At 41.1% G+C, this 26,757-nt stretch overlaps 1 protein-coding gene across 1 annotated transcript in view; it reads right to left on the reverse strand.

Moving 5' to 3' along the window:
- PDE3B (phosphodiesterase 3B) overlaps window positions 1-19,614 on the reverse strand; it is a 179,311-nt gene extending 159,697 nt beyond the window's left edge. Inside the window, exon 1 of the mRNA XM_068988166.1 lies at window positions 18,637-19,614. Coding sequence (XP_068844267.1) covers window positions 18,637-19,614 — 978 coding nt within the window. The remainder of the gene's footprint in view (window positions 1-18,636) is intronic.
- Window positions 19,615-26,757: the final 7,143 nt, after the last annotated feature.

The following is a 26,757-nucleotide window of genomic DNA, read 5'->3' on the forward strand; positions in this document are numbered from 1 at the left end:
CCAGGGATTGAACCCATGCCCCCTGAGTGGAAGTGCAGAGTCTTAACCAATTGAATCACCAAGGAAGTCCTCTACTATGTTCTTAAAAAGCCAGTTGTGCTGGGTATATTTCATTTGCCCCTCCAGAGCCATTCTCCATTTTTCTCCACTCTGTTCTCTGTCCCCAGAAGCCTGTCCTGAATAGATTGTAGTAACAGTCTCCTTTGCCCAGTCTTTTGGGTAAATTCAGCCAATGGAGACAGGAGAAGAACGAGGGAGGAGTAATGTCACCTCTAGTTAGTAATCTACCAGAAGCCAAAGCTTCTATTCAAATGCCCTCACAGTCTTGACAACAACCTCCTATTCCTGCCCTTACGTGTCCAAAGGCCGTGATGGCTACCTACTGTTGCTCACTAGATACTTCATTATCCCACGTCAGCTTCCCTTAACCCTTCCCACACTTCTATAAATCACTCCTATGGTAAGCTCTCCCAAGTTTACCCATTTGAGTATATCATCTATTTCCTGCCAAAGGCCTCACTGACACATCACCACTCTTTCCCTACACCTTCTCTGTTTATACTTCCTTTACAGCACTTTTTTTTTCCCTGTGCTAGATTCATCTTTGAATCTCCCAAATCATTAATTTCTTACCCGTAATAGGCACTGAATGAATGTTTCAAGAGTAAATGGCAGTGGGGGGAGCATTCCTGGCGGCTCAATGGTCAAGAGTCCACCTGCCAATGTAGGAGACATGGGACCCATATGCTGCGGAGAAACTAACCCTGTGGGCCACGGCTACTGAGCCTGTGCTCTAGAGCCTGGGAGCCGCAACCACGGAGCCCATGTGCGGCAACTATTGCATCCGTGCTCGGCAGCAAGAGAAGCCATCACAACGAGAAGCCCGCATACTGCAGTGAAGAGGAGCCCTCCCTTGCTCAACGAGAGAAAAAGCCCTCGCAGCAGTGAAGACCCAGACAGCCAAAAATAAATAACATTATTTTTAAAAGAATAAATGAGGGGACAAAACATTAAAAAATCAAAAGAACAATACTTCGTGACATAAAGTAAATAATACAAAACCCAAATTTCAGTTTCTATAAAGATTCAAAGACAAGAAAGCTAATCTATTAGGATAAAGGTCAGACTCGTAGACATTTCTGGATGTGGCAATTAACTGGGCGAGAACACAAGGGAGCCGCCTATGGTGCTGAAAACGCTCCTTATTTTGATCTGAGCAGTAATAATATGGGAATATACTTATATGAAGTTTTGTTGAGCTGTATACCTAACATTTGTTCACTTTACGGTATGTACAGTAGACCTCACTAAAAAAGAAAAGGAAAAATAAATCTGTATGTGGCTGCTTATATTGAATCAAAATGGCTAACACCTCATTTATCCAGAGATTCTTCATTAAAACAAGCAAAAAAGGTCTCTGAACAGTCGAAATAGATGTTACAAAGTCCATACACTTTATCCATGAGAAAGACTTTCAGGCCTTTTCTTCCTTACATTTACACTCAATTCCAATTAGCTTGGTTAACTAGCTTCCTGACCTACTATTGATAATCAGTAGCAAATTGGAAAGGTAGGGAGGATGTGTGTTAAAGATTGATAACTGAGAAATAACAGCAAACAATAAGAAGCAAGCAAAATAACCTTTAAAGAGCAGGTAAAAACTCAAGATACAAAAAAGTCTGAGATCACTTACTATATGGCAAGGAGACTTCATAAAGCACCTAAGGCATCCTTCTATCACAGCACAGTAAGAGAAACAGTGTAAAATGAAAACTCTTACTTTTCAGGGAAATAATGAACTATTTTCATCAAGATCTGTCAGTAAGCAGAAACAGGGGTAAACATATGAGAAACAGTCACAGTAAAAATGCATTTAAACTAAAGTATTACTTGTAAAAAGATAAATGTCAGTTACCAGGCATAAATGTACTTAGTTTAAAATAACCACATTTCTGGAGCTTGCTAAATAATTACAACTAATAATTTACTATCATCTTCTTCTTTGGTTTCCTTGGTGGCTCAGAGGGTAAAGCGTCTGCCTGTAATGTGGGAAACCTGGGTTCGAGCCCTGGGTGGGGAAGATCCCCTGGAGAAGGAAATGCAACCCACACGAGTATTCTTGCTTGGAAAACCCCACGGACGGAGAAGCCTGGTGGGCTACAGTCCATGGAGTCGCAGAGAGTCGGACACGACTGAGCAACTTCACTTTCACTTTCCTCTTTGGCAAACTATAAAAATAGCAGATTTGTATTAAAAATGCAAAGTTCTCCCCAGAAATTTTTTTTAAAGTGTATCTAAGCACTGAAAGTGTTCATTCTATCAACACTGGTTAACTGAGAACCATTCAAACCAAATCTTAAGCATTTTTTGTAAGCCATATCTGAAAAACTAACATCAAAGTTGTTTACAGCACTACTGAACCACTCCAATGTCACTTCAAATCACCACTGTAAGCCACTTCTTTTTTTAAGAGGGAATTCCTTCCCATAAGGTCTACATTAGTCTCCCAGCTCTGAATGTTCTACACTTCACTTACAAACTCTGTCACTCCTAAAGCAATCCCTCCCCTGGCTAGGTTCTGTGATTTCAAGAATGTTTTTTTTTTTTTTAGGAATTCTCTTCCTCATGCTATTTTCAACGACAGTATTATAAGTGTGTGCCTGTGTGTTAGTAGCTCAGTCATGTCCAACTCTTTGCAATCCCACAGACTGTGGCTCACCAGTCTCTTCTGTCCATGGAATTCTCCAGGCAAGAATACTACAGTGCGTTTCCATTCCCTTCTCCGGGAGATCTTCCCAACCCAGGAATCAAACCTAGGTCTCCCACACTGCAAGCAGACTCTTTATCATCTGAACAACCAGGGAAGCCCTAGAATTATAAGTAGTATGCAGCGACTAGGGAAAAAAAAAGCCATGTTAAGTGATAAAAAGAAGAGTATATAATGCAGTAATTCAATTCAATAACCTATTTGGTATATGGCAAGCACAGGGCATACATAAATGAATGAAAAACTATCTGTGCATTTAAAGAAGGCAAGAAAGACCTGTCAACAAATATACTGAGTGTTAGGAACAATAGTAGATGAACACTGAGAAGGAAGTGACTCAGTTTTGTCAAGAGAAGAAAAAAAAAGAACAAAAGTAGAATCTGTAGCAGTCTTAAAATTAAGTACATGCCATGCAACTATGTCAAAAACCAGTAGCAAAAATGAGGCCATGCAAAATTTAAAATACTTGGTGCATAAAATGTATTAGGATTACAAATGGCTTTTCCTATTTTCATGTTGAAAGGCAATGCCTTTTCCTCAATCCTACAAGTTTCTGCGAGTTGGAATTTCCCCTAAACTTTCTAACCTCTGTGTGCTTAGTCGCCCAGTCGTGTCCAACTCTTTGCAATCCCATGGCCTGGAGCCTGCCAGGGTCCTCTGTCCATGGTGATTCTCCAGGCAAGAGTACTGGAGTGGGTTGCCATCCCCTCCTCCAGGGGATCTTTCCAACCCAGGGATCAAACCCAAGTCTCCCACACTGCAGGATTCCTTACTGTCTGAGCCACCAAGGGAGCCCAAGAATTATGGAGCGGATAGCCTATCCTTTCTCCAGGGGATCTTCCTGACCCAGGAATTGAACCAGGGCTTTCCACATTGGAGGCAGATTCTTTACCAGCTAAGCTACCAGGGAAGCCCCTGGCCTCTCTCTATTCCCTATTTTTCTCTTAGAAGGAGAATAGTAACTTACATGATTGCTAAGTTTAGACTAAAGAATTACCTAAGCATAATTCTACCTGTTGTTTTTTTGCTCTTGGGGGCCTACCTGCTAGCTGGAAGTAGTTCTCAAGTGCTCCTCCACGGATGGGCTCTCCTAGCAAGCAGGGAGGATGTTCCTGGCCCTGTTCTGCCTGTGCACAGGTATGTCTATTTAGCTCTAGGCTTTATGACTAGAAAGCAAAACTGCCTGCATACATAACCTATGTTCTACAACATGAGCTTTATCAGGAATAAAGGTGGAATTCTGATCTGTCATCTGTTATTCTTTTCTCAGTTTGTTCAGAATTTGGGAAAGGAATGTGGGTTTTATTTATTGAGACCCCTCAGACACAACTAAATTACAATGTCTTCTCATTTAAAATAAAATCTTCACTTTCATCTTATACTAAGCAGCTGGGTGTAATATATGTACATGATTCTTCTTCAAAGACCTCATCGTTCCTAGCAGAACTTTTGTCTTAACAATGTTTGCTGAAGCAATAAATTTTCAAATAGTAAAGCTCATTCGTTATGGTGCTTGCACGCTCAGCCACTTCAGTCATGTCTGAGTCTTTGTGACCCTATGGACTGTAGCCCACCAGGCTCCTCAGTCCACGGGATTCTCCAGGCAAGAATACTAGAGTGGGTTGCCATGCCCTCCTCCAAGGGATCTTCCCCACCCAGGGAAACCCACATCTCCTGTGTCTCCTGCATTGCAGGGAGATTCATTACCACTGAACCACTTAATCTACAACAAAAGCAAACTATAAAATGGCATATAAGGTAGGAAATGTTGGTGTTCACTATGTGTATATAGGTATTTTCCCCCTAGGGAAAAATATTTCTCTTTATATTTGTAAAAATTCACATCCATAATTATTTCTGTCTGCTTTAAACCATTACCATGTAAGTAGTGAAAGATCTTCAGGGAACTTTAAAAGGTAGAACAGAGTGTTAAATTGAAGAAGCAGTAAAGCTCAGTGCCTAATGACTGGAGGGCTGGAGGAATCACTTTTTTAATACAGCTTCTCTTCCTTCTGTTCCCTCATCTCTTGTCTATCTCTTATCAGCCCTGGGGTGGAGCTGCATAACTGTCAGCATGCTTAGCAGACAGTGAGCTATAAAGCAAGAATTATAAGTGAAGTCATTTGTTTGAAGTTCCAGTGTACTTCCAACCCCAAAGTGACAAATTGGAACAAAAGTTTAAGCAACTAAAATGATGGCTGCAGTAGCTGACAAATTCTTCATCTGGTAGACCAAAGGTTCTTAACCTTTAACTCTGAAACTTCAAAAGATAAGAGGCCCCAATTATCCCTTTTAATCGCTTTTAAACTCATCACTTGCATCTTTGTTATCCTAATACTAAACAACTGCTAAAAGAATTCTCCCCATAAAATCTCTTATGCACAGCTTTTTTACTCAATACAGGCTGCAAAAGGAGTTCCAGGACAATAAAAAGGATTGTCTGAAAAATATAAATTTTAATTAACCTTACCATTGATTTATTGCCAACATTCGCTGGATCATCAAAAAAGCAAAAGAGTTCCAGAAAAACATCTATTTCTGCTTTATTGACTATGCCAAAGCCTTTGACTGTGTGGATCACAATAAACCATGGAAAACTCTTAAAGAGATGGGAATACCAGACCACCTGACCTGCCTCTTGAGAAACCTGTATGCAGTTCAGGAAGCAACAGTTAGAACTGGACATGGAACAACAGGCTGGTTCCAAACAGGAAAAGGAGTGTGTCAAGGCTGTATATTGTCACCCTGCTTATTTAACTTATATGCAGAATACATCATGAGAAACACTGGGCTGGATAAAGCACAAGCTGGAATCAAGATTGCCGAGAGAAATATCAATAACCTCAGATATGCAGATGACACCACCCTTAGAGCAGAAATTGAAGAACAACTAAACAGCCTCTTGATGAAAGTGAAAGAGGAGAGTGAAAAAGTTGGCTTAAAGCTCAACATTCAGAAAACGAAGATCATGGCATCTGGTCCCATCACTTCATTGCAAATAGATGGGGAAACAGTGGCTGACTTTATTTTGGGGGGTTCCAAAATCACTGCAGATGGTGATTGCAGCCATGAAATTAAAAGACGCTTACTCCTTGGAAGGAAAGTTGTGACCAACCTAGACACCATATTAAAAAGCAGAGACATTACTTTGTCAACAAAGGTCCATCTAGTCAAGGCTATGGTTTTTCCAGTAGTCATGTATGGATGTGAGAGTTGGACTATAAAGAAAGCTGAGCGCAGAATTGATGCTTTTGAACTGTGGTGTTGCAGACTCTTGAGAGTCCCTTGGACTGTAAGAAGATCCAACCAGTTCATCTTTAAGGAAATCAGTCCTGGGTGTTCATTGGAAGGACTGATGTTGAAGCTGAAACTCCAATATTTTGGCCACCTGATGCGAAGAGCTGACTCATTTGAAAAGGCTCTGATGTTGGGAGATATTGAAGGCAGGAGGAGAAGGGGACGACAGAGGATAAGATGGTTAGATGGCATCACCGACTCAGTGTACATGAGTTTGGGTAAACTCCGGGAGTTGGTGATGGACAGGGAGGCCTGGCGTGCTGTGGTTCACGGGGTCACAAAAAGTCGGACACGACTGAGCAACTGAACTGAACTACCATTGATTTTAAAGTAATCTGGCATAAAGTACCAACATAAAGTTCAATAATGAAAAATTTAACTATAATAACACTAATATTGCATGGCATTCTTGCCAGGTGCCAGACACTGTTTCAAGAACTTCACAAGATCACGGCATCTGGTCCCATCACTTTGTGGCAAATAGATGGGGAAAATGTGGAAACAGTAACAGATATCATTTTCTTGGGCTCCAAAACCACTGCAGACAGTGACTGAAGCCACGAAATTAAAAGACACTTGCTCACTTGCTCCTTGAAAGAAAAGCGATGACAAACCTAGACAGAGTATTAAAAAGCAGAAACATCACATTGCTGACAAAGGTCCATCTAGTCAAAGCTATGGTTTTTCCAGTAGTCACATATGGATGTGAGAGTTGGATCAGGAAGAAGGCTGAGCACCAAAGAATTGATGCATTCCAACTGTGGTACTAGAGAAGACCCTTGGGAGTCCCTTAGACAGCAAGGAGATCAATCAAGTTAATCTTAAAGGAAATCAAATATGAATATTCATTGGAAGGACTGATGCTAAAGCTGAAGCTCCAATACTTTGGCTACCTGATGCAAACAGTCGACTTATTGGAAAAGACCCTGATGCTGGGAAAGATTGAGGGCAAGAGGAAAAGAGGGCAACAGAGGATGAGATGCTTGAATGGCATCACTGACTCAATGGACATGAGTTTGAGTAAACTCAGGGAGATAATGAAGGACAGGAAGCCTGGCATGCTGCAGTTCATGGGTCAAAAAGAGTCAGATACAACTTAGCGACCAAACAACAACAGGTTACTAACTCATTTAATCCTCACAACACCACTTCACATCAGTGAGACAGATGCTATTATTACCTCCAGCTTATACCTGGGGAAACTGAAGTACAGAGAAGTTAATATTTTGCCTAATATCCTGGAAATACCCTCTGGCATCCAGAGATGCCAATTAAACTCTTAAGTAGTCTGGTTTTAGCATTGTGCAACACATCTTATTGTTAATGACAACTCCAAAGACAGTAGGGAATGGAGACCCATCTCCACCTAGAGTTCTTTCCTTTACTCAAGATCAACATGAACTATCAAGAGAAATGACAGTAAGAGTAAATACAATGATAGATAACCACTGTCAATTCCAAAATATACTATGAGAAATACTAAATAGAGATGTTTGATCCCTTTGTCAGGAAGGTTACATCTCATTTGGACATAGCAAGTATGCACATGATAAAACATGCATTAATCAAGAAAACCAAGCTCTTTGACATTTCTGTCTTTGGGAAAAGCAGGTCCTTTTCCCAAATTGCCTACATTGACTAACAATACCACTCACCTTTCAGACACCCAGAGATGAAATATCTTCAGACCTCTTTTCCTTCATATGAAAATATTGATACTTCTCTGTGTCTCCACTGCAGTATTCTCACTATGGAGACTCTCACGTCACCTCACTATTCTCACTTTTCCTTCCAAGGTAAACGCCATTTTTTTTTCTAGTTTCAGTTCTGGCTTGTTCTCCCCCTCACAAATTTGGCACTGTGAGTAATGCTTCAGGACATCAAGGCTACTTAATTTTACCTACATATTTATCACTAGCATTCTTTCTTGATTTCAATTCTTCCTGTCTGAAGTATGTGTACTTTTGCTGGTAAAAAAAAAAAAAACAGAACTCAGTTTTTCTCTTTCTAGATTTTACTGGGCATTTCCTAGTTTGACAGCTATTTTCCCTCAGCACATGACAAATAACAGTCAATTGTTTTCTGGCTTCCATTCTGTTGTTAATAAGTCATTTTTCAGTGTTAATTGCTGTTCATTTTTTTTGGTAAGCAACTTCTCTTTTCTCTCTGCTCTCTTTTAAAACTTCTCTTCTGTGTGTGTTCTGAATTCTTCAACGAAGGCATCTAAGGGTGGATTGATTTTTCTTTGTTCTGCTGGGATTCAGTGGGCTTTCTGGATATCAGCTGATATTTTTCATCAGTTCTGTAAAGTTCTATTTTACAGCCATCATCTCTTCAGATATTGCCTGTTCTCCCTTTTATTATCTCCTTTTGGAACTTCAGTTAAATTCATGTTAAACTTATTTATTGTCTAACTTTTTTTGATCCTTCTTTATTAACTTCCATCTATTTTTTTTCTCTGCAAAACATTATGGACAATTTCTTTGGATCTATATTCTGGTTCACAGGTTCTGTCGCTCAACTGCTGTTTAACATGTGCATCAGGTTTTAAATCTGTGGTTATATTTTCATCTTTAAAAGTTCTATTTTCAAATCTATATGATTGTTCTTTAATCTTCTGTTTCCCAAACATTTCCCCAAGCTTCTATTTCATTTAAGCATATTAAACATGTTTTTGATATCTTATATATAATAGCTCCAAGCTCTGAAACCTTTGTGGATTTTTGTTGCATACCTTCTTCTGCAGGTTCTTATTCATAGTGTTTGTTTCTTTGCAAGTTTTGTTCACTTTTTACTATGTACTGCTCAATTTCCTTGGAACTTTATCTGGGGGAATTATCTGATGTCTTAAGAGAATCTGAATTTACTTCTATTTGACTTAGAGAATTTGAATTTATTTCTATTTACCTGAGACGACTTTACATTTTTCACTTAAGGTTCCTAAGTCTATATATGCAGCACTCTTTAGATAAAAAACTAAATGAGTACTCTGATTCTAATTGTATGATATTTTTCTACTTTGGTCACTTCTTTGAGTCTCATTTTTTTATGAGGCTTCCATACACACAAAATTAAATTTGGTTTTTTTCCTGTTAATTTGTCTTTTATCAATTGAATTACTAGCTCAGCCAAAGAACCTACAAGGGAAGAAAGGAAAATTTTTCCTTCCCTACCCTACTCCCACTTCTTTTTAGGGATCTGAGATTTTTCTTACTCAGTGATTTCTTTCAAAAGATATATTCTAAAATGTTTAAACTTGTAGCTTAGTTGTTTCAATTGGTTGAGTTCTTAAGGGCTTGTTATATACTGAAAGTGGCACTTAGCATATTACTTACCTACACTGACTGAACATTTGACATGTGCTCTTTCATGCATCCTTTTTGTTGTCCTTCCAATAAGTAATTTCATCCGATTTGTAAAGTTCTAGTCTCTACACATTTACCCACAAACTACAGGGGACGGTTTGAAAGGTCCACCAAGAAATTGAGATTTTTAATACTCTATCCAGTTTCTGACAGGTAAAGAAGATAAAAAAGTCAATAACAACACAGAAGGTATGACAAGGACATTTTACAACTTTATCAACCAGATAGCTAATAAATAGTGTACCTAACAATTGAAAAATGTATTTGTTCAAGCACATAGATCATTTATGAAAACTGATCATATGTTGCTGCTGCTGCTGCTGCTGCTAAGTCGCTTCAGTCGTGTCCGACTCCATGCGACCCCATAGATGGCAGCCCACCAGGCTCCCCCGTCCCTGGGATTCTCCAGGCAAGAACACTGGAGTGGGTTGCCATTTCCTTCTCCAATGCATGAAAGTGAAAAGTGAAAGTGAAGTCACTCAGTTGTGTCCGACTCTTAGCAACCCCATGGACTGCGGCCCACCAGGCTCCTCCGTCCATGGGATTTTCTAGGCAAGAGTGCTGGAGTGGGGTGCCATTGCCTTCTCCGATCATATGTAGACCACAGATTTTGCCCACATGACACTTAAATCAGAAATCAACAACAACTAGAAAACTTGCACATGATTAGGATTTTTTTCTAAATAATTGTTAGTCAAAAAGGGAAATCAAAATGAAAATTAGAAAATTCTTTGGACTGAACGATAACCATACTACATACCCAAATTAGTGAAATTCAACTAAAGCAAAATTTAGAGAGAAATGTATAATCTTAAATACATATGCTGGAAAAGCTCAAAGTTAAAATAGGCTTAGCATCTCAATTATAAATTTAAAAAAGGAACAAGAGGGAATTCCTTGGCAGTCCAATGGTTAGGACTCTCACTGCCAAGGGCCTGGGTTCAATCCCTGGTAAGGGAAATAAGGTCCACAAGCCTTGCAGTGCAGTCAAAAAAAAAAAAGGAACAAGAAAATAAACTCAAAAAGAGAAACAATAAAAGAGCTGATATAAATAAAACAAGTACCAGTCCCAAGAGTTGGTTTTTTAAAAAGATTAGAAAACAAATTTCTAGTAGGACTGATTCAGAAACAAAGAAAAAAGATATAAACGATGTTAGGAATGAAAAAGAAGACAAAAAACCAGATGTTGAACAAATTAAACATAATAAAAAGATATCATAAAGAAAATAAATTTGAAAAGTTATACTAAAATTTCTAGAAAAATACAATTAAAATTTTCAAAGTCAACTTCTCCTCTAAATTGTTCAAAAGATTTAATTGAATAGCAATCAAAATCCCAATATGAATTTTTGTAGAACCTGAGAAACTTATTCTAAAATTTATATTGAAAAGCAAAGGTCCAAATATAAATGGCAGACTCTTATTTAAAGAATAGATGGGGGGGGGAAAAAGAATAATAAGATGAGGGGACTTACAGTATACTGTCACACTAAGCTATTGTAATTAAGACAGTGTGGTACTAACACAGGGCACGTAAACTAATCAATGAAGCAGAACAGAGAAGCCAGATACAGACTCATACACATAGTGAAATTTGATACAGGACAGAGGCAGCACTGCTGATAAATGGAAAATAAACTTTTCAGTGAATTGTGTTGACGTAAGTGGGTATATGGGTTAAAAATTAGCTATATGGGTAAAAAATGAGCTAGGACTATCACATTATACACGTAAATTAATTCTAGGTGGATGAAAACTATTTGAAAGGCAAAAGTTTAAAACTCTGAAAAAACAACACAAGTGTCTCTTTTATGACTTCCAATAGGGAAGACACAGAGGGTCTCACACCATTAGAGGGCAAGACTAGTAGCCTTGATAATATTAAAAATAAGAACTTCAGTTTCAAAGACACCATGAAAACTGGAAGAAGATATTTGCAACCAAAATAACCAATAAAAGATTATGTCCAAAATATATAAAGAACTCATGTAAGTAAGAAAAAAAAAAAAACTCTGAAGTTTTAAAACAGCAAAAGACGTGAACACATAATCCCTGAATAATAAATGCACTCCATAAACATAAAAAATATTCAGCCTTATTAAGTAACTAGAAAAATGCAAATTAAAATCACGAAGTAATACACTTTACACTCTATTAGATGAACAAAAATTAAAGTCAGTAAATAGGAATCACTGGTTCAAGGGCATTCTCATTCTCTACTAGCAAAATATAAATTGTGTGACCATTCTGAAAAACAATTCAGCTTCCCAGAGGGTCTTAGTTTTCTACAGCTACGTGTATGGGTTGAACCCCGTCCCTTAAAAAATGATATACTAAAGTCCTAACTCTCAATACCTTAGCATGTGACTTCATTTGGAAATAAGGTCTTAACAGAGGTGATCAGATTAAAATGAGGTGGTTAGGATGTAGGCCCTAGTCCAATATGACTGGGGTCCTTATAAAAAGGGTAAATTGAGGCACAGAGACAGGGCACAGAGGGAAGACTGAAAGAAGAGACATGGGGAGAGTGCCATGTGACGATGAAGGCAGAGATGGGGTAACAAATCGAAAGGCTGGAAAATGCCAAACATCGCCAGGAAAACCAGCAGAAGGTGGGACACGGCACAGATCCTCCCGCAGAGTCCTCAGAAGGAGCCAACGCGGGGACAGTCTGACCTTGGCTTTCTAGACTCCAGAACTGTGAGACAATAAGCTTCTGTTATTTAAGCCATCCATGCAAACTGTTAGTCGTTAATGCAAACTAATACATTCCAGTAACAAATTACCACAAACTCAGTCACATAAAACTGAGTTATCATCTTACAGTCTGACACAGGTCTCACTAAGTTAAAATCAAAGTGCTGGAAGGGCTGCCACTTTTGAGGACTTGGAAAAATCCACTTCCCTGTCTCTTCTGCCTTCAAGAACCTGCCTGCTTTCTCTGGCTCCTGGCCTTCTCCCACTGTCACTTTATATTATCCCAATCCTATTTCCATTGTCACTTCTCCTTCTCCAATCTCTTCTGCTTTCCTCTTTCATTTTTTAAGGAAGATGTGATTACATAGGGTCTAAAAAGATAAGCCTGGATAACCTCCCCACCTCAAGGTCCTTAACTTAATCCTATCTGCAAAGTTTCCTTACTACGTAAGGTAACATACCCACAAATTCCAGGGATTATTACATGGACACCTTTGGGGTGCCATTATTCAGCCTACCACACATAGTAAAGTTGAATATGAACATACCTCGTTGTTGGTTAGTCGCTAAGTCATGTCTGACTCTTTGAGACCCCATGGACTGCAGCCTGCCAGGCTCCTCTGTCCATGGGATTTTCCAGGCAAGAATACTGGAGTGGCTTGCCATTTCGTTCTCCAGGGGATCTTCCCAACGCAGGGATCAAACCCAAGTCTCCTACATTGGCAGGCATATTCTTTACCACTGAGCCACCAGGAAAGCCTTACAACTTAGCAATTCTAGATGCATGCATGCACCTAGGAGACATCTACAAAAAATTTCACAGCAGCATTGTAGATAATAGCAAACAACTGAAAACCACCCACAGGTCCATGAACAGTGGAATGGATAAATTTTATTATGGCCATAAGATGAAGTACTATTCGGCATTGAAAAATGAACTACATCTATCCACATCAACATGAATGAATCTCAAAAGTCAAACAAAAAAGTTACAGAAAAATTCATATAGCATGATTCTGTTTATTAAGGTTCAAAAGCAGACAATACTGACAACATATTATTTCTATTATGTAAATGTCATTGCTTAGTCATGTCCAACTCTTTGCAACTGTATAGAGTACAGTCTCCTGCCAGTCTCCTCTGCTGAGGGATTTTCCAGGCAAGAGTACTGGAGCAGGTAGCCATTCCCTTCTCCAAGGAATCCTCCCACCCCAGGGATCAAACCCACATCTCCTTTGTCTCCTGCACTGCAGGCAGATCGTTTACCACTGAGCCACTGGGGAAGCCCATGTTCAGGGGAGTTATAAAGCCAAGCAAAGGAATGAATAGCAAAAAATAAATCAAGATAAATGTATTGTCTCTGGGACAGAGAAAAGGGGATGCAAAAGAGGTCAGCACAAAGGAAATGAGTGGTAAATACTTGATATTTTTCTTTTTTGTCTTATTTTCTTCCTTAAACCATATTTAAAAAATATATATGTACAGTCTTTTATGTATGGCATTTCTCATTAACAAATATAAATGCTAACTAACTTTAAAATATGCTGAAAGCAAGTTTTACAAAATGTAAGGAAGCCACCAAATCATGTACTCTATCTGATAGAGGAGGGAAAATCTATAAGGATAAGATACCTTCCAGGTAAATCAATACTGGAGAAAAAGTTTTAGGCTATAAAAGAGGAAGTGGGAAAAACTCCTCTTCCCCAAATTCCAAGAACAGACTTCCAACAATCTCGTAAATAAACATGAATCAGCTTGTAAATGATACGCTGAACAATGTTATAAACTGCCAGGAACTGCCCACAGACAGAACCCAGCTCTACTAAAGTTTTGCTTGGCTAACACAGTTGTCCAGTTTGTTTTGTTCAAACTGAAAGCCCTTAGGTAAGGCAGGGAACAGTCCATTCACTTCCATTCTTCCTCACCTCCCCTCCTTCCTCAACATACAACGTAAATAGGCTCTATGTCTGAAAGCACCTGAGTTTGAGTCCAGCTGCATCCTAATAAGCCACCCTGAAATAACAATATCAGGTACCAAGTTTACCTACAAGGTCATCATGAACTATGTGATTTCAAGAGTACCTCCTGTCTCTCACTTCCCTTTCTCTCCCACCACTACCCTCAACCTCTTTTCACCAGGGACACTGTTTATCAAGTAATTGGAGATGGCTGGCAAATTAAGTACAGCCTTGGAAAACTATGACCATAGGTGCACATCCTCTTTACAGCAAGTACTAGGGGAATTTGGAGTCAAGAGGAAGCTGCTAGTCCTGAATCCCAATAATATCTCATGTCATAACCTAGAGACAATATTCTTTCTCCAGAGCTGAATTTTTTTCCTTTCTATAAATCTCTTCTCTCTTTTCTCTCTTCTATACCTATATAAACGTGCTAATTTCTAGACAAACTTTTCCAGCATGCATAGATTCTTTCAGCTTTAGGAAAGGTTTAAGAAGGCAGGAGAATTCGCTAAGGAAACAGGCTGACTTGGTAACTGAAAGAGAACAAGGAAAAAGAATCAGAAAAGGGCCTGCCACTGAGAAGGATTTAAAAAATCAGAGGACATGAAAAACAAACTTCACTAAACTTGACTAAAGCCAAAGTTTTACTTATGGCTGGCCCTGTTTACCTTCCACTCTGTATGGGAAAACAAACTATGGAGATATTACTATTTCATGTGGTATAATGAAAATACTCTCTCACACATCATCACATCACTGCTCCACATGACTTGTCAACTTTTATTTTTAAACACAGCCAACTCTGCTATGACGCAGTTTTGTTCTCAGCTTATACACTTAATTTGAGCATTCCTTTGGCATCGAAAGGCTTCTTAATCTTAACACATTTTAATACATTTCTTAAAGGAGATTTCAATCAGTGTGAATGGTAAAAGCAAAAGAAAAACGCTACATACACATCAGGAACAATAAGCAGTCCTCAAACAGCTAGAGCCATGGATGGATGTGGGGAAAGGGTATTCCATTAAGTTCTAACAGCTTTTTAAAAAAACAAAACACAAGGCTAAAAACAGACTATTATGGGCTGTGCAAGTAAGGGTCAAGGGCACGAACCTTATTCTGTGTACAATGAAAAGCCATAAGAGATTTCTGAAACAGAGCAAGTGATTTGATAAAAATCTGCTTTTGAACGATAACTCTGATGGCAAGGTACATATAATATTTACAAAATAAAGCATAAAAAACACTATGCAGGCTGATGTTTCATTGTAAAATATTAACATGAAATTAGAATTGGCCAAATTTCACAGTATTCTTTAAAAAATCCATAGAAGGTTATGCCTTTAGGGGAATAAATAATCACTTAAACTAAAATCTTTTTAAAACCTTCATACTACATGTGTATCCTTTTTCAAATAAAATTAACACTTTAAATAATATTTAGGTGCTTTAAGGCCACAGAATTTTTAAATATTTACCTAACCATTTAGAAAGCACTCAGCATTTTAGGTATAGAAAAATATCTCACAAACAGACTAACCTCGTATTTACCTAGTCCATCACACATAAAATGATCTGGTTTACAGCTGAAATCTCCACTGTAGAAAGTATAGTTAGACACAGAAATGTAGTTTGCTAAATTCTGGTCAAAGTATCTCATGTAGGCAACTAAAAAAAATTTTTTTTTAACTTCCTATTAGTTTCAGCTGAGTCTTGGCAAATATACTACAAACTTAGTGCTTCTTTCCATTAACCCAAGGAGGAACATAGTCAGCAGTAACTAAACATTAAACCTAACTGTGAAAATCACATTTTACAAACATATGCTATTATGCTTCAATACTGTATCCAACATAAGAATCTAAATGTTAAAAATTACTTAACATCTACTTTCACACAATTAAAAACATTTTTATTGACACGAGTTTTCAGTGGTTTTCAAAAATGTTCATAAATGTTTAAATTCGTATGGAAATGAAAGTGTAATAAATTTATCAATCCAAAAATGAATGTCCACATATAGGGGTTAAAAGAAAAGTTCTTTCTACTAAAAAATACGGACTATTTCTTCATATTTTTCAGTTATCATACCTTGGAAAATATAGGCTAGCAATATCAACATTAAACATTTAAGTAAAACTTCAAGATCTATTAACTTGTGAAGTTTTATTTATACTTTCATTTGTAGCTTACAAAAAATGTAAACTAACTAAAAGAAATGAGTTCTAGAATTGAAAGGTGGATCCCCTTATTTGACAGGAGACTGAGACTCAGAAAGGCTCACCAACTTTTCCAATAAGACAAGTAGACCCAAGACTCTACCCTTGAATGTCTATGAATCCAGGGCACTTTCCCCAATATCAGCTTCTACCCAGAACCGTTTGTCTCCCTTCATTTTCTGAAACAAGAGAGTGACTTTACAATGATCACATACAAAGTTTAGCACTTTTAAAATTAGAAAATCTCTTAATCTTTTACTTCTATAAAAGGATAGGTTTCCACTTAATTTCTTTCATATAATGTACATGCAAACAAAACCACAGATCCACTGCTGAACTTCAGGAAAAAACCATAAGTAAAAATTTTTGTTATTACAATGTTTGTCAAGTTAAAAACATCTAGTAGTTTCTAGTATTGCCAGAAGAATATTATAGTTTGACACTGAACATTAGCTAACCATATATAAACCCCTGAACTATTAGTATATACTTAAGACCCCCCCCCCAAAAAATGTTCCTATTCATAGTGGAATGTGTGGTTTTCTGTACTAATAAAATATGCCCTTTTTAAAAAGCACAAATTGTATTTTCCGCTAATACAAAAACAATTAAAGCTACCTAGCATAACAATGCTGCACCTGGTTAACTGTTGAAAAAAGGTTGCTGTGATGGAAAGAACACCAAACCAGAAATTTTCAATCAATAAGATAACAGCCATAATTCACTACTCCAACCAACACATTACAATTATATTAAACTGTAATACTACTACGCTCAGGAAAACTGTCTACCAGTGTAATGAAACTATGCTAAAACACTTTTCTGGTGTTAAAAAATGCAATCTATTCACAAAAAGTCAAATGTCCAATGTTATTCCTGTCTATGAAAATAGTTGATATGACTTTTCTCTACAGTGAATCTTCTCCTGGGCATTGTCTACTATTATCACTGGTAGTAAACTGAGAAAACAAAAGACATGATATTTTTTTGAACAATTTTTTTCAAGCATCTGACCAAACACAGACCACAAAAGCGGCCTCTGAAAACACTTTTCAGGAAGCAAGGTGTTTGTCTCTTTGAGCACTACAGATAGTGTAGTAGTTTATAGATTATATTGAAGAGCAAAGAGCAAAAAAAATCAGAATTAGTAACAATAAGAAACTTCTGTTTCAGATATATTAGGTCCCCAGTGTAAAATGTATCACTAATCAAAAAGTCTGAAAACCAAGGGTATAAATTCCTACTTGCCCATTTAAGCAAACCTCTACTTTTATCCTCTTAGCTGCTTAGAAGAAGGCATTGAAAACTGAAAAATCTAGGTTCAAATCCCAGCACTTCCACTGTTGATGATAATATGTGAAGTTGTGTAATCTCTATAAGCCTCAGTTTGCTCATCTCTAACTTGAGGTTGTCATCTACTATACTGTGTCCTTGTGAAGGTTTAAGACAATACAAGTACTTTGCACTTGTATTGAGTAAAATCCTCAGTGAACAGTAGCTATATTTAGTGAGTTTCTTCCTAAGGTAGAACAGGTGAGATTTCCCTAGGCTATAAAAAGAAACTCTTTCCCTAATGATGATTTCAATTCCTTAAAAAAAAAAAAAAAAGTAAACCTACAGGAAAATAAATTGTAAATGTTTTTGGTATATTTCCAAACATTACTAAGACTAAAGGTTAAATTGTTACAACATTCTCCTAATTATGCAACAAACACACAGGACCACGAGTTAGTCTGTAAAAGATTATATTAGCTTATTACTGCTGAAATTTGGGGTGGGGGTGGGGGAAGAAACCTCTTAAAATTATCCCCAACGGTCTTTTCATCTAAATTAACAAGTCTCTGTTCCAAAACTCATCACTTTTCTATTAATTGTAAGACCTAAGATTTGTCCTATTATCAAGAATAATGAAATCACCCTGATTAAAATTCGCACATCTATATATTCACTCATTCTAACGGCTGTATGTTATCTTTGAGGGAAACAGCACCATTATTACAGCAACAAATAAATGACACCAAAATTACATTCTTCAAATAATTCGCTTCATTCTTCTGAGAACGCATCTACTGCATAAACAAACTCTTTAAAAAGTGTAGCATGCTTAGTCTGCTATTTCATTTCTATTCAAAGATAAATGGTATTTCTGCGTTTTTTTGTTTTTCTAAGCTTCCTGTATTTTAGGAGTTATTTCCAGAATAAAACTTTTCTTTTTTCTTTTTTTTACCCTGGAAGTAAACAAGCTTTCAAACGCACTAATTCAATTCGGGAACTGAAGCGATAAAACCGCCCTCCTTTCCTTAGCAAACCTTGCCTTTCTGGAAACATACCTGTTCTCTCGAGATGCAAGGCAAAGAAGGTCTCCTGAACATTTTGCAACTGCCATAGTAACCGCCTGAAGTTTCTCCGAATGACACGCAGCTGGACCTCCTCCGGGGTCTGATCACAGGCACTTTTTCTTCCGCGGTACTGGACAGCTGAGGTTGCTGGGGAGCTTCCCTGATTTGAAAGAAGTGATCCAGCCCCAGGGCCAGCAGGCAGCCGACGCCCCCCACCAGGCAGGACAGCAGGGGCCGGAGGGCTGGAGGCAGCGCCCCAAGGCTGGTGAAGGACACCCACCAGACGAAGCTGGAGAAGAGCAGCACCACGATGCTGTGCCGGAGTCTCCCCGGCTGCGCGAGCGTCAGCAAGCCCACGCAGCTCAGCACCAAGAACCACCGGCCCGCCACCGCTGGGGGTGTGTGCGGGACTGGGGCCCCGGCGTCTCCGTCCCCCCGAGACCAGGATTCCCACTGCCCCACCAAGAAGTCCCCCAGGTAACAGCAGGCGGGGAGTGCCAGCAGCCACCAGGAGCCGCCGCCGCTCCGGCCCGGCCCGGCGCCCCGCTTGGTCCGGGTCAGGAAGCAGGTGAGGAAGAAGAAGGCACAGGCGATGCTGAAGAGGGGGCTGAGGCTGTGCGAGCAGACGCTCAGCAGGGTCCGCAACCGGGCGGCCCCGGCAGCCCAGCTCTCGGGCCCCGAGCCGAGCAGCAGGGCGAGGACAAAGGCGGCCAAGGCGCCCAGCGAGAGGCGCGCCCGGGAGAAGGGGGAGCCGCGCCGCGGCTGCTGAGGGGAGGCGGGCGGCGGCAGCAGCAGCTCCACGTTGCAGAAGCGGCAGAGGTGGAAGAAGAAGCCGCGCGGAGGGTCCTGCCGCAGGGGGCTCACGCAGCCCTTCACGTAGCCGTTCCTCACACTCTCGGGGGGCGAGGCGGCCCCGTCCGGCGGCGGCGGGGACCGCATGGCTTTGGCGTCTCGCTCGTCCCTCCTCATGGCCGGGACGCCCGGTGGCCGCGGGGGCTCGGCACGCCCCGCTCGGACCGCAGCGGCCGCTCGCGCTCCCTCCCGCCTGGCCCCCACGCTCGGAGCGCCCCCCGGCTCGGCGGCGCGTCAGGGCTGCGCCCGCCGCCGCGGCCCGGGGTCCCCGCCGCGCGGGTGGAGGAGCGGCGGGGTCCGGGACATGCTGGCTGAGAAAGAGGGGCGGAGGGGGCTCCTCTCCGGGACTTCGGCGGCCGGACCCCTCCCCCTTCCTGTTCCCCCGGGCACTTCTTGGGACTGGAGCGTCGGCGTCGCCTCCCGGCTCCCGCGGGCTGCAACAGTTACCTCTCGGCCCCAGCCTGGTCCGTTGGGCGCGCGAGCGGCGGGCGGGCGCTCCTCCCCCGCCGCTGCCCCGGCCGGGTGCGCGCCCCGCTCGCCCGCCCGCCTGCGCGCGCCCGCGCCCCGGCCCGTCCGGCAGCCAAGGGCGCCGCCGCTCCTGCCGGCCGCCTGCCCCATCGCGGGCTGGGGACCCCAGCCGTCTCAGCGTGCCCAGACCGGGGAGAGCGCGGCTTGCGGCCGCCCGGAGACCGATCTAGGTTGTGAGGGATAGGAGGGATCCTTTTCGGATAGAAAGGGGCAAGCCCGCCATCCTGGGATCCCCCCAGGTGCTCAGGTTCCTTTGGGGTAAGTCACAAACCTCAGGCAAGCTCCGACAGGTCACCACGGGGGGCGTAGGGAAAGAGGGCGCTTATGGTCCCCAAGGGGAGTGCCCAGTAGAGAAACCGAGTTAAGGTGGGGAGGCGACGGGTCCCGCCTTTACTCCCATCCCAGTTTGGGGTGGACCCTTGGGCTGTCCGAGCCGAGCTGCGACCTGGTAAGTGCCAGTCCCCACCAAAGTCATAGGGAAGAAGCCTTGATCACTGTGGCTAGGTCTGTCCTCAACAGCAGCGTGGATTCTTGGGCCATGCAGCAGGCCCCTGCAGTGGCGCTTTAGGGAGGAGCACGCACGTGGAGCGTTCCCTGGGAGCATCCTAGTCGGTATTACCGAGTTTGTCTTCCTCAGGGAGGAGCTACCGTCCCATCGTCCCTGCACCCTTGCCAAGCTAACAGTGGGTCCACATCTGTTTCTGCCTCAGCAAGCATGGAAAATCTGTTGTCGAAAAGATCTTCCCACATTGAAGGCTTTTCTCTGTAACTACATATTGGGGGTGGAGGGAATGGGAGGATTAGGAGTTCACTCCAAGACCATTGCCAGGTTTGGATCAGTTGGCCGTGAAAGAAGCCAAATAAGATGCTATCTGTGAATTACTGATGAAACTAGCTACATGTGGGAAACACGGACTCGAAAGCGGGAAAAACTGCTGTACGGAAGGGACTGCTCTGGAATCTCACCAATCATAACTATCTTAGTGACTGAACTGTGTTTCCCTCCTCCAAAACTCTCCCTTGCACCTCATGACAGGCCTGCATTTCTCAAAGAGCTAATTCCACATTTTTCCAGGGAGATGTGAAACCTTACTGTGTGGTAAATCCCACAAACAGGCCCATTTTTCACCAATTAATCTTTGCCCACAGCCAAGACCATTTTTGTATATGGTCATAGTTCACATGCATAGCAGAAATCACAGTGAAATTAGCACAAGAATTGGACCAAGATGAAAAAAGACCAGAATTTTTGTCTGCCTCTTAGATAAAGGAAAAAATATGTAACAGAGTTTTCAAATTAATTACTCAAATGCTTGCCCTAAGAGATGAAAATCCATGGGGTCTTTTTTTTCACCAGGACAGTTGAAATTCTTTTTAAAAATATCTCATTTCAACAGAACTCTGCAAATACATTTTTAAATGTATTTAAAAATAAACAGGACTCATCATTACCAGTCAAAGAGTAAATTAGGAAGCTTGATGGATACATGTTGAGCTTGTACAGAAGGGCATGGCAAGCTAGTGTCAACCTCACTGAAATGCCCATTATAAATTCTCATTGGAAATAATAAATTGCTCTGGTATAATAAATTCAGATTAAAGTTTTTGTTAATAAATACAGTTGTTATCATTATTACTGTTGTTTTAAAAGCTTAGGTTATCATCTGAAGTAGGATAGGCATGGTAATGGAAATAGTGGTAAACTAGAAATCCATTTCATTGTTTCTAGTCATGGCCCAGCCATTCATACCCCAGCATTAAGCAAGTCATGTAACTTTTACAGGCCTCAGTGTCCACAGTTATAAAGTGAAGCAATTTCATTTTGATGATCTTAAAATCACTTCCAGTTTTAAAAAGCTGTGATATATAGGCATTTTTAGGATCCAAGTATTGCTAAGAGCAATAAATAAGGCAGAGCACCAAAGAATTGATGCATTCAAACTGTGTTGCTAGAGAAGACTCCTGAGAGTCCCTTGGACAGCAAGGAGATCAAGCCAGTCAATCTCAAGGGGAATCAACTCGGAATACTCATTGGAAGGACTGAAGCTGAAGCTTCAGTATTTTGGTCATCTGATGCGAACAGCCAGCTCATTGGAAAAGTCCCTGATGCTAGGAAAGACTGAGGGCAGAAGGAGATGAGGGTGTCAGAGGATAAGATGACTGGATGGTATTACCCATGCAATGGACATGAACTTGGGCAAACTGAGAGATAGAGAGGGACAGGGAAGCCTGGCATGCTGCAGTCCATGAGATCGCAGAGTTGGACACCACTGGGTGACTGAACAACAACAATTGCTACGAGCAACCTTTGAATTATTCATACCACCAAACTAAAGCAAACTCTGTGTTGACAAAGATAAAGGATTTGTATCCAAGGACTATTATCTGGAAAATAAAATGCAAAGTCCTCTTCATACTTCCCAGTTTTTCTCTGAACCAATTCCAGCACTGAGAAGATTGCAAAATAAAATGTAAGGACATGCCCAAAGACCATCAGTTTACTTAACTAAAAGTGGAAGTGTTAGTCACTCAGTTGTGTCAACTCTTTGTGACCCCATGGACTGTAGCCCACCAGGCTCCACTGTACATGGGATTCTCCAAGCAAGAATACTGGAGAGGGTAGCCATTCCCTTCTCCAGGGGATCTTCTCAACCCAGAGATGGAACCCAGGTCTCCTGCATTGCAGGCAGATTCTTTACCGTCTGAGCCACCAGGGAAGAATGCCATGAACAGAGGACCCTAGTGGGCTACAGTCCATAGGGTCACAAAGAGTCGGATATGGCTGAGCAACTAAAGCTTTCACTTACTTAACTAAAAATATGAATCAGCTAGCTATGTTTATTGGAGAAGGCAATGGCACCCCACTCCAGTACTCTTGCCTGGAAAATCCCATGGATGGAGGAGCCTGGTGGGCTGCAGTCCATGGGGTCGCTAAGAGTCAGACACGACTGAAGCCACTTAGCAGCAGCAGCAGCGGCAGCAGCAGCTATGTTTATAGCAACTCCCTTCTCTCTTTACAGTTTTTATCAGAGATTATTAGTAGGTCACATGTCTTAGAGTTCAAATTATTTATTCTTTTGCCAGTTTTAAGCAACCAATAGAATTATTTAGCTCCTGTCTTTGGGTTTAAGAATGTACGAATATTATCTGTTGTGAAAAAAAAAAAAAAAAAAAAGACCTAAAGTGATAACATACCTTTGACTTTTCTCAACCATCTCTACCTCAGCCTCCTTTTTACCTGACTTTGCCTTCCCTCATGTCTTGACACATAATCTCCCCACTGGACTCATTCTCCCAGTTTACTGATCCCTCACATAGGATCCTGGTGCTTACCACCCAGCTTCTGAGTCCTTCTCGTGCAGTGCAACCCCTGTCTACTTCTGTATTCTGAATAGGAGATCCTTGCCCTCAAACCCCGAAGACCCAGTTTTCCCACGTGCCCCAGTTTATAGGATGAGACTTTTGTTTTGTTTTCCGTATTAGGTCCCCATACCAATAAGCTTCCAATGCTGCAATTATTTATGGAAGAACTAAAATCCTGCCTAGGTCTTTCCAGTGTCAGGGCCAAAAGCTCTGCCCATAAACAGTAGTCTACTGGTAAGGACCCAATTGGTGGGCCTTCTAGATGCCACTGCCTGCCCACCTATCTAACCTTACAGGCACCAAATGAGATGTCCCATTGCTGGGCTCAACCCAAATGTTAGAACACTCAGTTTTTCATTTGGGACCTCTGGGTCTCACCATTCCTTGTTTGGAAAATGCTCTCTCTGTGAATTCTCTTGTTCTCTCCTTTGTCCTCAAAGAAGCCAAAATCACACATGACCTCTTCTTAGGTCTTAGCAACTCCTCCCCACTTATTCTGTCCTCTGATAAGTCTTAACTCCTCATTCTTATACCTTGTGCTTTCAGTCTCTTTTTTAAAAGAAGACAGGATTATTTCCTAAACTCTAAAATCCAGATGTAAAGAAAATCCATTTCTAGAGCAGGATTCCGAGAAATTCCCTTCCAAAATTAAAATTTTTTAATGGATCTTAGCCCCTACACATATTGGTGATCATATTATCATGGAATATAAGTAGGAAAGGGTGGGTAAAGGTGAATGGAGGAGGGCTAAGACTCTGTCCAGTCACTATCACTGTTCCATGATCGAGTGACTTCTCAGGTTCTGACTCCTCAGCTCAATTTATGGAGGAGCCTCTAAAGATTTGCTAGTTCAGTTCAGTTTAGTCGCTCAGTCACTCATTCGTGTCCGACTCTTTGTGACCCCATGAATCGCAGCATGCCAGGCCTCCCTGTCCATCACCATCTCCCGGAGTTCACTTAGACTCACGTCCATCGAGTCCGTGATGCCATCCAGCCATCTCACCCTCGGTCGTCCCCTTCTCCTTCTGCCCCCAATCCCTCCCAGCATCAGAGTCTTTTCCAATGAGTCAACTCTTCGCATGAGGTGGCCAAAGTACTGGAGCTTCAGCTTTAGCATCATTCCTTCCAAAGAAATCTCAGGGCTGATCTCCTTCAGAATGGACTGGTTGGATCTCCTTGCAGTCCAAGGGACTCTCAAGAGTCTTCTCCAACACCACACTTCAAAAGCATCAATTCTTCAGCGCTCAGCCTTCTTCGTAGTCCAACTCTCACATCCATACATGACCACAGGAAAAACCATAGCCTTGACTAGACGGACCTTAGTCGGCAAAGTAATGTCTCTGCTTTTGAATATACTATCTAGGTTGGTCATAACTTTTCTTCCAAGGAGTAAGCGTCTTTTAATTTCATGGCTGCAGTCACCATCTGCAGTGATTTTGGAGCCCAGAAAAATAAAGTCTGACACTGTTTCCACTATTTCCCCATCTATTTCCCATGAAATGATGGGATCGGATGCCATGATCTTCATTTTCTGAATGTTGAGCTTTAAGCCAACTTTTTCACGCTCCTCTTTCACTTTCATCAAGAGGCTTTTGAGTTCCTCTTCACTTCTGCCTTAAGGGTGGTGTCATCTGCATATCTGAGGTTCTTGATATTTCTCCTGGCAATCTTGATTCCAGCTTGTGCTTCTTCCAGCCCAGCGTTTCTCATGAGGTACTCTGCATAGAAGTTAAATAAGCAGGGTGACAATATACAGCCTTGACATACTCCTTTTCCTATTTGGAACCAGTCTGTTGTTCCATGTCCAGTTCTAACTATTGCTTCCTGACCTGCATACAGCTTTCTCAAGAGGCAGGTTAGGTGGTCTGGTATTCCCATCTCTTTCAGAATTTTCCACAGTTTATTGTGATCCACACAGTCAAAGGCTTTGGCATAGTCAATAAAGCAGAAATAGATATTTTTCTTGAACTCTCTTGCTTTTTCCATGATCCAGCGGATGTTGGCAATTTGATCTCTGGTTCCTCTGCCTTTTCTAAAACCAGCTTGAACATCTGGAAGTTCACGGTTCATGTATTGCTTAAGCCTGGCTTGGAGAATTTTGAGCATTACTTTACCAGCATGTGAGATGAGTGCAATTGTGAAGTAGTTTGAGCATTCTTTGGCATTGCCTTTCTTTGGGATTGGAATGAAAACTGACCTTTTCCAGTCCTGTGGCCACTGCTGAGTTTTCCAAATTTGCTGGCATATTGAGTGCAGCACTTTCACAGCATAATCTTTCAGGATTTGAAACAGCTCAACTGGAATTCCATCACCTCCACTAGCTTTGTTCGTAGTGATGCTTTCTAAGGCCCACTTGACTTCACATTCCAAGATGTCTGGCTCTAGATTAGTGATCAGTTGAATAGTAGCAGATAAAGATTATCAGTTCTTTAAGAGCTTTTAAAATTACTGTTCTTATTCTGTTTTGTCACCTCTCAACCCTAGTTTTCAAATTTCTTCAAAATAAATGTTATGCAAATAAAAGCAGACTTGTTATTGAAGTGGGCTTCCCTGAAGTGGCTCAAATGGTAAAGAAACCTCCTACAATGCAGGAGACCTGGATTCGATCCCTGGGTCGGAAAGATCCCCTGGAGAAGGAAGTGGCAACCCACTCCAGTATTCTTGCCTGGAGAATTCCATGGACAGAGAAGACTTGCAGGCTACAGTCACTCCATGCCGGTGGCAAACAGTTGGACCAGACTGTGTGACAAACACCATTATTGAAGTGATGTCCTGGGTCAGGGCCTGACTACTAGCAGGTCTCTGACACCTCCTACTCTGATCCAAAGCCCCTCTTTGGAATCCTTGGGCCAAGAGAAAGGAAGAAAGTAGAGAAGGAAGGAAACAAAGAAGGGAAGGAGGGAGGAAGGGAAAGAAAAGGGAAAAAAATTTTGGAAGGGAGGGAGGGAAAGATGGGGGAAAGAAAGGAAGGGAGAGAGGGAGGAAAGAAAGGAAGAAAGAGAAAGGAGGAAGGGAAGAAGGCAGGAAGATTTAAAACCTCTGAAATAGACTATAAAATGGATCTGAATTGGATTTTGGAAGTGCTTAGGACTGCGTTCTCTTTCTAAAATGTAACTTTTCAGAATTCAGTAATAAAGCAATGCTAATTTTTCAGGGATCAACATATAAAGCAGTCTGAAAAAGAAATGTTCATGAATAGCCAGTAAATTAAGCAGTGTCATTGAGATTCCAAATTCCAAAACTAGAGCAGTTTCTAAAGATAGGAGAAAACTTTAAAGGGTATTGAAAGAAAGAAAAAAAATAACATTTTCAAACTTATATTTGAAAACAAAAAGATTGGCTTTCCTCTGGAAAGAAAGGTATATTCTA

This window comes from Capricornis sumatraensis, chromosome 16 (assembly GCF_032405125.1).
Source record: "Capricornis sumatraensis isolate serow.1 chromosome 16, serow.2, whole genome shotgun sequence".
Taxonomy (NCBI): domain Eukaryota; kingdom Metazoa; phylum Chordata; class Mammalia; order Artiodactyla; family Bovidae; genus Capricornis; species Capricornis sumatraensis.